We start from the raw sequence: 12,294 nt of genomic DNA, 5'->3' as shown, positions 1-12,294 counted from the left end.
CGATCTAGATGAGTGAATTCTATTCGCATCGGGAATTTTTATCGGAAGTTAGCCTTCAACTTGAAAAATTAGTAATATCTACTTATTATGGATTAACCGCTAATTTTTAGCTATCATTCACCTGCAAGTCACCTGTAAACGATTAAGAGGGTCCAAATAATTAATTTATTTAATTCGGTGGTCCATGCCACCAAACCCGAATTAAATCAGGCGCCACCGCTACGACCCTTTCATTCGGAAACTTATTCATACGCATGAGTATGTCTCCTGTAGTCTTTGGACAAAAGGAGGAAAAGAGAGAATGACACACATTATATTCCTTGCCAACTTTGACGAACAAATCTAACACTGAGAGAAAATAAAATTGAGGAAATATGACATTATGATGATTGCTATGGGAGGATATTTTTATTTAGTGATTCTATCGAAAAAGTAAAAATATCTTCATAAAGCTCACAGTCAACTTATATAATGTAACTAAGGCCCGATTTCGCGAAAAATTCTCGTATTACGAGAAAAAAAATCAAACACAGTTTTGAAGTTGTGTGTGACACAGTTGTGTCGTGTATATTATACGCGACAGCATCGGCATGTGACGTCACACCGCTAAAACCTCTACTTGGCCGATACGCAGTCGAGTATCTTGATAATGGGTCTAATAGGGTTTTATATGGCCCGGGCTCCCGAAGGTCTGAGTTTACCCATGCCAGACCTAATCCACACGTTTGCTTACATTAAAAAAAAACAATTTTTGTACACACCTGCACAGAAAGTTCGTACTTAGTTCCCTGATAAGCGGGAGGAAAGTGATTGGTTGCCATCCCATGTGAAAAAGTCTAAGTCTAAGGCGGAAAGTACTCACTTTACTCTCGGCCATCAGCTCAGAAGCAGAATATAAACTTTTCTTTGCAGGCGTGTTAGAAAAGCAGCATGTACACCTCGGGCGGAAAAGCATGACTTTTCGTCCTTGATGCACAATATGCTATTCCTGAGTGTAGTGATTGTATTAAAAGAATAGGGCTCTAAAAAATATATTCAATTAGCATTAGAAATGTTATCATACTTTCAAATCCTTTATTCATGCACTCGGAGTATCGCTATCTGCTTTAGTATAGTACTGCTTTGCATTCATTTCACACGTATTTGTAGGAGAATACACAAAATTGCATTGTTACCGAATTATCTGTGAAATCGGTCTCATCGAAATATTTATTATTTCTCCAACTATTTGTTTTCTTACTCGACATTATTAACAATTAAATTCACACACGAAACAACGATTTACAATTTAATTACGGATGTTTATTATTAATTATGGAAAATTCATCACCTTTTGTTTTCTCTTTTTCAATAAAAAAAAAATAAAATTATCAACAATACAATTAATAAATTAATTATAGAAGTAATTAATTAATCAGGTCAGATTAATTAATCCTTGTTGTAATTAATTAACTAATTCTCATGATTTTTCTGCTCTTTGATCGTTTTTGTAAATGTTTGAAGATAAATTCTGATCAATTGCCGGGAAATTGACGGAAAAAGAGGAAAACACTCAGAGTCCCTTAATGATGTGAGCGTAATTATAATCATTTTTGCATCTAGAATAAGTCATTACAGTATTTACATATGTTATATGGGTTTTATGCTTTTTCTATACAATCAATTATTTTCTTTTAGTTATTTTCAAGTTATTATCTAGCCTATCTAACTAGTGTCAAACGGAATATTTTACATAGAAAAATTACAATGCATCTTCATTTATCAGTATGTTTTTTTATCGCTGAATCTCATTTCACTCAGCTATAATGTTCAAACAATGAAAATTAACTTGATAGAATCATTGAACAATTGATTCTATTCTGATTTTTCTCTTCTACGTACTAAATTTTATGTACAACTACGATTATTCATTCTCCTGTTTAACTGAGTAGAATTAAGTTCTTTATATACAATATATTTTAATTAACTAATTGATTCATGATCAATAACTATCGATTTACGAATAAAAAAACCAGCAAAAAAATCTGTATTTTACATTTTTTGTTTATTCAATCGATAATTTATATTTAAATAGAACTGTAGACAGAATCGAAGTAATGACGCAATTCGTGAGATTGATCACTTGTTTGAATGTTTTTATGTATTTTATGAAAATCAATGGAAAATTATATTTTTATCTTGTATACAATTGTGATTGTAAATGATAGTATATTAGAGTAAAAGGGCACATATTTTGAGTACAGGCCTCACCTTCGGCTCGGCTTGTAAACTTCACATTCGTTGAAAACCAAATTTATTCCCAAGTGCTCCAACTATTTCATGTAAATGCATGCAGAAATCGAGTTTTGAGCAGGCTGCGTGTGATAAACTCAATTTATTGCACGCTGCGACATAAAAATGATTAATTAAATGATTAATAAATACAAATGATTTTATTTGAATTTTTAAATTCATTGCATCCATAAAAATGCTTCATCAACTCTTCCATTGTAAAATGAATAATGTACATTTACATAATATAAAACTAGATTCTCTGATAGTGCAATAAACAATATAGACAATCGACACGGTTTTTTTTGTCTATATACTATTAATTCAGTAATTATGATTAGATAGAGTTATTCATTTATTTAATGTTTTTCTTTTTGTTGTCAAGGAGAATATATGCATACGTAATAAAAGAAATTGACGTGCTGATGTGGAAGAAAACGATTTACAAAAAAAATTAATTCGAGTGATATAGATTCAAAATTATATGGGTATTTATATTATTATGTGGATAATAGCGATGATGTTATAAGAAAATGTCACTAGTTGTTTTCATGTTTCTTTACAAATGAAGGTGATTTGAAACAATGTCCAGGATATTTTCTTTATCCATTATTCTCAATAAATTGCGTAATTAACAAATGCATCAGGTTTCAATTCAATAATAATATAATTTTTTATGAAAAAACAAAGACATTTATTTGTAATTACACAATTGAGTCATGAGAAATTTCATCATATTTTTGCAAGTCCCTAATTTTTTTCTTGTTTTTTAATAAAAATTTTAACAATTTCGAAGATTTTCCATGTACAATGAGAAGTTCTTATTTAATCTTTACAAGAAATTATTTACAAAATATATTTATTCATATATTACCTATCAAATTCACACTGTACTTACACTCTCCATTTCGTTCTTGTTATATTATTTATAAAATTTTTTGTGGATTTTAAGTGATTTTTTTTATTACATTCTTTGTTTTTTTGTATATGATTTTTTTTTTAGTTTCGACATCTTTTGATGTTTGTAAATAAAAATAAACATCCTTTCATTACTTAAACCCTTTACCACAAGTTCTCTGACATATTTAGTGAAAAAATTGCAGTTTTTTTCCCAAGTGTCCCAGTTAGCATGATTAAAAGATGACGTTTACACATGTCAGGTTTCAGATTTCTTGCGGAAGAAAAATTGATCATTATGCAAGCTCGTTTATGAATAGTTGCTGTTGCCGTGACGAAGACGGTAAACAAATGGATCAGAAGTTTTGAAAAATAACACAATTAAGATCATTCTTACAAAATAATTGTGATTCGGTGCGAGAGTCATTGAAAACGGAAGTGCAAATATCTCTATAGTAAGTGGTTTCAGAGTAAACTGCCCAAGTACGTTTTTCGTTCTCACATGTTCAGCGTTAGAAAAAAGTTTCCTGAAATTTCACCGCACATCTTTTCATTACGATAAAGATAAATAATAAAGATATTTGATTCATTCTAAAATTTCTGCTTTCCTTTACTCATTAAAAAAATACTAATCTTGAGGAGATTAATTACGTTCAATTGATATAAGATCTTTTTCGTTCTCCGACCAGGAAATTTCTATTCTAAGGATACGATACGCATCATTACAAAAGTTATTTTTGGCGAAATAATGAATCATCTACAGGGCGGACGAGGATATATATATAGTGTTTTAGTAAAATCTGCAACAGTATATTACGCAGCAAGTGCATATGTATAATGGGTTTTTTGGCTCGTGGGGAGTTGTAAAACAAGGCGAAGGCGAAAGCACTACAACGCACGAGTTTGGTATAGTATTTTATATCATTGGGTGCAAAATCTGTGATTCTGTCGAGCGAAGCGTGTAATAAAACGAAATACTTTTCAGGCTTTATGACATAAATTACTATTTCAGTAAGATTTTACGTAAAATGTTAGTTTTCCCACAACGTGCATGCAGTTCAGAGATCAGATGTAAAGCCCGGCGTTGTGCATTTAAACTTGACTTTAATCGTGATCTTGAACGATCTCACGTTATATGAAACAATGCTACTTTACGCCCGAGTTGGACAATACTATATACATTGCCAAATACTATTTCCTCACTCCATCCATAAAGCAGTCCTTATGCGCTGTACAAGGTAGCATCTGTGATTCCTTGTCTGCGAACGTAAGGACAAAAAGAAATGTGTAGTGACGAGGCCGAAATAGTAGGAATTTAAGTAGAAGAACGAGAGAATTTTCATAAAGGAGAATGGCAATATAGTAAAATGGTTTTCAATCGAGCCTAAATAATTATCATTTTTATATTGCTGGGTAAACAATGACAAACACCATACACGACTGTATAATTTACGATAATGAATATTGTAATAATTACAAGGTAGTATATAGGTAAAAGGATAAAAGCTTACTACATGTGACATGGTTATCTATGTATATGTCACCTGGTAGTTATTAATATATCCATTGGCGGGTATACCAGTGGAAAGCTTATAATTTCCCATAGTAACGGGGACGAGATTTCGGCATAACTATTCCCATGTTCATTGCAATATTTACGAAATCGCAGTACTTTTATGATCGGTGGGTTTGGACTCCCGAACTTTTACTATTCACCATTAACTCTGTGTCATCCGCGGATTGATGGTTGTTGAAAATAAAACTAACGGTAAAAAATAAGTAGACCTTAATATCTCGACTCAATGTACACGCCGATTTTCCACTAAAAACACAGTAGTAACTTATTTTATTCCGAAATCGCAAAAAATTCACAAGATTCAATAATTACAAATGTAAATCGCACTTTCTGTATAGACATGACAAAAAAGAGGATATTTCATGCTGTTAAGATGGGCTGTTTTACTTAACTAGTGAACTACGTGACTGAAAAATAACTCATCACAACGCACTGGATAATATTTTTGTGTAGTGATTTAGAATTTTTTGAATTCGGAAAGTATGTCGTTCCATAAGCAATGTCGAATAATATATTGCCGAAGCCCGAGCCGAAACTGTGTAAGCATATTTGTTAAAAGTTAATTTTTTTCATATGTATCGTACAAAGTTATATCATATTCGAGAGAAAAAAACAGTTTTTGTGTGTCAAATGTGGAAAAATGGTATATTTCATCACTAGGCCGCTCAAACCCTGGCCTTAAAACCCTGCCCATGGACAGAATAACAAGAAATATGGTTCGTCACTCGACCAAAGAAAATTTTTCTGACGATTGTGTTGGCATTCCTCGACTCGGCCTCGGACTGTAAACTGACAATTGTTACGAAGGCTCTTAGGATGTTCTGCTGGTATTTTATTATTTTTCCTATTTTTCTGAGATTTATTGAAAACTATCGATCGGATTGGGATATGAAAATATAGCGTTTGTCCGTTACATCATGATTTATCCTTTCACAAAGTTTCATCGCAATACACCAATTTTTATAACTTTTCACTAAAATTTATTGATTTTTTATTAAATTTTAGTGAAAAGTTACAAAAATTAGTATATCGGAAAGAAACTTTATGAAAGAGTCAATCATGATGGAATGGACAAACGCTATATTTTCATATCCCAATCCGATCGATAGTTTTCAATAAATCTCAGAAAAACCGGAAAAATAACAAAATACCAGCAAAACATCCTTAACGGCTTAATGGTGAAATGTGCTACTTTCTCACTGGTATCATAAAAATTTTAATTTTTCAAAAACACCGGCGTAGGCCATTACTGCCCTCACATAGGTTAATTAGTATATTTCTCACCTAGGGAGGTAAAGTAAAGAAGGCTTACCCACGTGCTTACCCCGTAGTAATTCTGCACGTGGGTAAGCCTTCTTTATTTTACCTGCCTAGCTGAAAAATATACTATTTTTCACTTGTATCGTAATATACTATTGCGTCGATCCCATCACAAAATTTACTACTGTGGTTGAGAACGTTTCAATTTACAAAAAAATTTATAATATTCTTCCTTCAAACCACTTCTTTCTGAAATATTTACAAAATTAACAAAGCTCTTTCGGGCGCAATTCAGGAAAAATATAAAAAACATAATCTTTCATGATAATCTTTATTTCGTATCCTCGAAAATGTAAAAAAAAAGTCCAAGGATTGCAATAATTTGAGATTAACGGCAGTACCGCTAGATTTAGTAGTTCACAGATATATCGATGGAATGGTGATCCATAGATATACAACTCAATAGTTAATTGTCTCACTTTCTTTTATCAATCCATCATGTAGTAATTAATTACAATTTCATTAGGAAAAGCCGTCTCATAGTAAAGCACACCTGAGCTGATTAATAGTTCATTTTCACGATCCGTCGGTTGAAGTATTCATCGTTAATATTTAATTTATTTACTCCATTTAATTACAATAAATTGCTAGGTCAAATTTATTGCCACGTTATTGTATTATTATTCATTATATACATTTGGTTTTTGCAGAACCCTCTCAAAAAAGAAGAAAACAAATAAAGAGCATTATTCGCCACTAATATAAGCTATGCAATCTTACGAAACAATATACATATAATAAAGAAAGCGAATTGAAGAGAATAAGAAAATTATGAATCAAACAATTGCACTACTGCGAGAAAAGATAATATTTCAATATACAGATACTGTGGTAAAAGAAAGATTTTTTTTTCTAACGAATTAGTAATGAAATGGTCAAGTACACAACATCAATTTCTCAGTTGCCTTATTAATAAGTTATCAATCTCCAATAAAACCGGATCTACCATGAAACTTTTTGAAATAGAGGTATTACGGTATTACCGAATGAACTAGTGTATTTCAGAATTTTGATGACAACTCATTTCCATCTACATTTATACGTTAGGAAATTTTATAAACCTTCAACTTTTTAATAGACAAATAAAATCTATATTACAAATAATTATACCTGGGATTTATACGGCCCATCTCGACAACTTATAATGGAGGTATTGTATGTTCTCGTGACTTCTAAGCGGCTTTCCGTACATGTATTGTAAGGAGCTATTATTTTTTGTACACATTCAAGGAGACTAATCAGTCACAGCTGGCAAGGATGTAAAAATGAGAGTGCAGACGCGTTCTAAGCCGAAATTGGGAATAATTTACTTCGTGCGGAAATTTTTTAACAATAATTAGTCCGACCACGTTACATTAGATGTCCCAATCATATTAGGAAGTAATTTGTGTAAATAGCCCCAAGAGAACTCTTAGAGAGAATTCAATGTGATATTAATAGTATATTGTATTCCAAGTGAGCATTTATATCCTATTTTTTTTGTAATGTCTGATGCCAAAAAAGTTAACTTTTTGAACCGGTTCGGGCGGCTCGGGCAAAGTTCAAGGTCATACACGAAGATTGTATTTATATACGACCTTAGACTGGTGGAACTCGATCACAAAACGAACACTTCGCTTTTCAAACCACTAAGCAAAGTGAATTGCGGCAGGTATTGCCAAATAGTATATTGCTCACCTAGGAAGGAAAAGTAGACAAGTCCTTCCCACGTGCAAAATTACCACCCGAGCCGAAGGCGAGGGTGGTATGCACGTGGGAAATGCTTGTCTGATTATCCTCCCGAGGGTTGCATACGATTTTTCTGTCGATATGCGGCGAAAGTGACGTTTCTAACCGAACGAAGTGAGGTTAGAATGCTCACTTTCGGCGCATGTAGGCAGAAAAATATTATACATGTTATACCGGGCAGTTTCACATTAGGTACTACATAATGTACTATTTTGTGATAACTGCTGAGTGCACGCTTCGGGACTGCGGAGGGGGCATCGTGTTCTTATTTTGGACGGAGCGTTACAATTCAAGATCGTGAGTCAAGATCGTACTTTTCGAGTGCGTGATGTGAAGTTTTACATACGAGAATTTACTTCTTGTACATTCTCTGCACTTTATGGACTTTTCAGGTATGTGTTACAAAATAGCACATTGTATTACTATTGTGCATAATGATGTTTCTCGCATGAATATGCAACACATAATAATATTTACAATACGCAGTTTAATGGGCAAAGTATTTGTTTTGTGTACAGAGTGCGTTACGATTGATACACAGTCATAAGCTTTATGCCCTTCACGCAGTAGAACGCTTTGGTGTTCAAACTACTCGTGAAAGAAAGGTTTGATAGTTGTTTAAAGATAATATGTGTAGCACGCGTGAATGGTAAAGTTTTAGAAATCAGTAATGAAATGTACTCTTTCGGCATTTTCTTTGAAAGCCACCCATTACGGAGATTTGCAACAATTTTAATAAAACGTAACAATTTCAAAGAAAAATAAGCATTCATCACATCTCTATGGTTCTTGTAGACGAACAAATGGCAGTTGTCATAATGATAAATCGTGGATAAGATTGAAACATTACCAATGATCGTAGTCACAAAATGATAATAATAGTATCGTATATCATAATAATAAGAATTATGTTCTCTATTAATGATGTAAACAACTGAAGGAAACCAATAAAACGTTTGAAAAAATCAGGGTAAAAATGTTGATAAATCTCTCTTTTATACAAAAAATCATAAATGAATTATTTGAAGTGACAGTCAAGTATTTTATGCCTTAGCATTCTGAATAACAGAAATACAAATATGAAACATGATAAAATTATTATCAACATTGATGTTCGATTTTTATCAAACCCTTTATTATAACCGACTAAGAAAGATTACATGTGCGCTATTCTTTTAAATGTTTTTGTTAAATTTTACCTTCATTAATTTCAACATTTGTTTATAGTTTGACACTTCGAGATTCACCAGGTGGGGTCCAGCCACACGGCGATCGAATCAACGTCCAGTTTTGAGAAATAATCATACATACAGGCCTTGACGAGAGACGGTAGCTAATCACTGTCAAGGTCGCTTCCCGAAGGTCATTTGTTTTCACGAGATATTCGCCTACGTTTCGCCTGTTCAGCTGTCTCGGCCGTCACTAAAACAAAATTTCCAACATTGTACAAGTTATGTTTATTAAATATTAAATATAAAAGCATTTTACATGTTTTCAGTAAATTTGCAGAGAAGTGATATAAAATATGTGAAAAATATAGTAGGTAGCGGTTGACTTAAAAAATGATTGATTGCATTAAATTTTTGTGCTGACCTCGAGAGAAACTATAAACTAACGATAAGGGTTGCTAACTGCAATATAGCAACATCTGTGGCATTGGATCAAGGAACGTGACTTGTCAACTGAGGGCCGGGCCTAAGAATTTGATATTAAATAAAGTACACTATATAACACCATTTGAGTCAGGATTGCTATCAGTGAGGAAAATGGATCGTTTCGGGTACAAAAAGGATGCCTCAAGATACGGTAGATTATATACCTCTACATATACGTCTTAATTTTCTCATAGTTTCAATTTTCAATTTTTTTTTACAAATTTCGATTTCAGAATTCTATAATTTCATCGAAATTACAAGTTAGAAGATAACATTCACAAAAACAACAGTGAAAAAATTGATTTCCTCATTTTTTTAATCTAAATATTCATTGCTCGTTTTTAAACTTGATTTGTAACATTGGAAATGTAATATGAAAATCTGAAATGGAATTTTTAGGAGTATAATTTTAAGTTGACTGTTGCCAATTTTTATTTTGCACATTTAAAGTTGCACTCTTTGAAAGGAAAATAATAATTGCCAAAAACAATTTTCGAAATATATTCTCTAATAATTTTTTTTTTATTGCAAATTTTAATTTAATTTTTGAATTTACGATTAAAAATTGTCAAGTGAAATTTGGTGCCAATTCTGGCTGAGCGGTCATTTTGACTTGTCTCGTCCGCCAACGTGGGTGGCAGGAATATTGTTACCACTGACAAAATTCATAGACAAAGGTTGTCTCCACTGATAGAAGGATTAGGTTATAGGAATCTGTCGTATTCGATTGCGCATTTTTGTTCTATGCGTTGATCGGAACCAGGCATTTAGTTATAAATACAACAAAAGAGTTAATTCGACTGTTCACCGATTTTAACCGTATTTAATTTTATTGAATTTTTCTGTGACCACGGATTTGCAGTTAAGTCAACGCCATTTACTTGAAGAACACATTGTATTTCTGCTGTTTACATTACCAACTAGCCATTCGGTAACTATTAACTAATCTGCCAGTTGGATCAATCTTAATCTCTCAAATGAACCGTTGGCTAACTGTCACCACACGACTTCAGCTGGTATTATTTAACTGCGTTATTAGATAATAGTTATCGAGGCTGTGTAACCTTAACCCAATCCTTCTATCAGTGTAATTGGATGACCGTTAGAATTTGGAGATTATCGCAACCCTAGTAATAGAATGACTCCCAGCTACTTGAAGGTTGCCAAGCCTTTCTGGAAATAGATTCCCGAGACATGAATTCGCTGATCAAAATTAGTAATTTTTGATTAATTCCAATATTATTTTAGCCGACTATATCGGTGAGAAATTCCTTTATTATATAGTGAAATTAGCTCATTTTTGTACAGGTTTTTTTTATGGAAGTTGTATTTCTGGGTGATTCATCAGCACTGTGTTTCAACTGGTAGTGATGACATTTGCAGCATTAGATAACATACATCTAATTATTACATTTTGTACAAATTTATTGTGTACGCTTCAATTCGGTTATTCCTTCCTATTTCACGCATACAACAGCCTCATCAATCTCGCAGCTGAAAACAGTGCAACCCTTAATTAATTCAGCTGCCTATGAAAATATACCAGTAGAGGCGTAAAAGTACCCGGCACAACATATCAAAACGTTTGCGTAGAGGTCAACCTGGAACACAGACAAACTAATTAAAAACTTTCGACTTTCATGTGCTCAACGCCAAGAACGTTAACCGCGTCAATTGAACTCATCGAATTGCAAAGAAAATAATAAACATCGGCATGTAAAGCGAAAAATCGACTACAAATCTATATCAAAAAACCATGTGGTACTTTAAATAATTATAGTGTAAAACAATACTGAAATTTTTTGACTTCATTAATTCCTTAGCATTTTATAGTCCGCCCCATTTTTGCGCGCGCACCTCAATTCATACGCGCGATGTGCAGTGGGTGTGACTGTACATTCGGCGCTATCATGAATATTCATATAATAATGTTTTATTGCTATTCCATCAATGAATTTTAATGTCCTCATGATATCAAAAGATTATAATATAAATATTCATGACAACGCGGAACATACATTCAAATCTATTGCGCATCGCGCGTGCTGCATTGAGGTGCGCATGCAAAAAAAAGGTGGCCTGTGAAATGTCAACAAATTAATAATGAGGTTGAGAAACTTCAGGCTTTCTTTACATTATGATTATAAGAAGTAGGGTGTGATTTTTTTTTTGTATAAAATATGTAGTTGAATTTGCGTTCTTCATGCTGACTTTTTTTCTTTGCAAGCGGATGAGCTCAATTGACGCAGTTGATATTCTTGACGTTAAGTACAGAAAATTCGATAGTTTTTAATTGATTTATTTATGTTCCCGGTTAAACAATGCATACACATTTTGATATATAGTTCAGAGCACTTTTAAGCATCTATTAGTGTATTTTCACGAGTAGTGGAATTAATTAAGGGTTAAAGACTAACTTGACTGGACTATGAGAGAGGATCTATTCGGTGGAATGATCATACTTCGGTGATTTTATTAGGCAATAAATCATCCATAAGGAGCAATTTTCATCGTTAGCTATGCATTCGGTGTAATGTCCAGGACTATTCTCATTAAGGGTTTCTGAATGTTGAAAATGTAAAATTAGAACAGGTTATTGTAGTAAGTGGCGACATAAGTCTGAGTTTTTTCTGTTTTTTTTAAGCGAAAATTACAGTGTTTTCTCGTTGTATGAATATCTCGATCGTAGAAATGAAGAATGTTTTGATAGGAAGTTCAATCGAGTAAGCATTTTGATTTGACTGTTGAAATAAAATCTATTGATATCTTCAGACATTAAATTTCCATGAAGTCAGAAAAAATTAAATTTTTCAGGAAAAATTTAATGTAAAAAAGTAAAGGCGAGAA

The 12,294-nt window shown here is 32.7% G+C and overlaps 1 protein-coding gene and 1 long non-coding RNA gene across 5 annotated transcripts in view; one reads left to right on the top strand and one right to left on the bottom strand.

Annotated features, from left to right (window-relative positions):
- Positions 1 to 1,646: 1,646 nt before the first annotated feature.
- Positions 1,647 to 12,294, bottom strand: part of LOC105262692 (uncharacterized) — a 76,792-nt gene continuing 66,144 nt past the window's right edge. For 2 of the 4 annotated variants that reach the window (XM_011298406.1, XM_011298405.1), the window contains exon 7: positions 9,143 to 9,214. In XM_011298406.1, coding sequence (XP_011296708.1) covers positions 9,156 to 9,214 — 59 coding nt within the window. In that variant the 3' untranslated portion in view covers positions 9,143 to 9,155. Of the gene's footprint in view, positions 2,385 to 4,299; positions 4,428 to 8,991; positions 9,215 to 12,294 lie in introns of those variants that run through there. The other 2 variants (XR_891845.1, XR_891846.1) reach the window with 2 other exon arrangements.
- LOC105262691 (uncharacterized) lies at positions 7,883 to 9,274 on the top strand. Its single transcript, XR_891844.1, has 2 exons — positions 7,883 to 8,184; positions 9,020 to 9,274. It is a non-coding gene; the product is annotated as an uncharacterized lncRNA (long non-coding RNA).

This window comes from Fopius arisanus, unplaced genomic scaffold (genome assembly GCF_000806365.1).
Source record: "Fopius arisanus strain USDA-PBARC FA_bdor unplaced genomic scaffold, ASM80636v1 scaffold00010, whole genome shotgun sequence".
Lineage (NCBI taxonomy): Eukaryota > Metazoa > Arthropoda > Insecta > Hymenoptera > Braconidae > Fopius > Fopius arisanus.
Note: the sequence above shows the minus strand (reverse complement) of the source record. Positions and strands in the feature narration are given on the sequence as shown.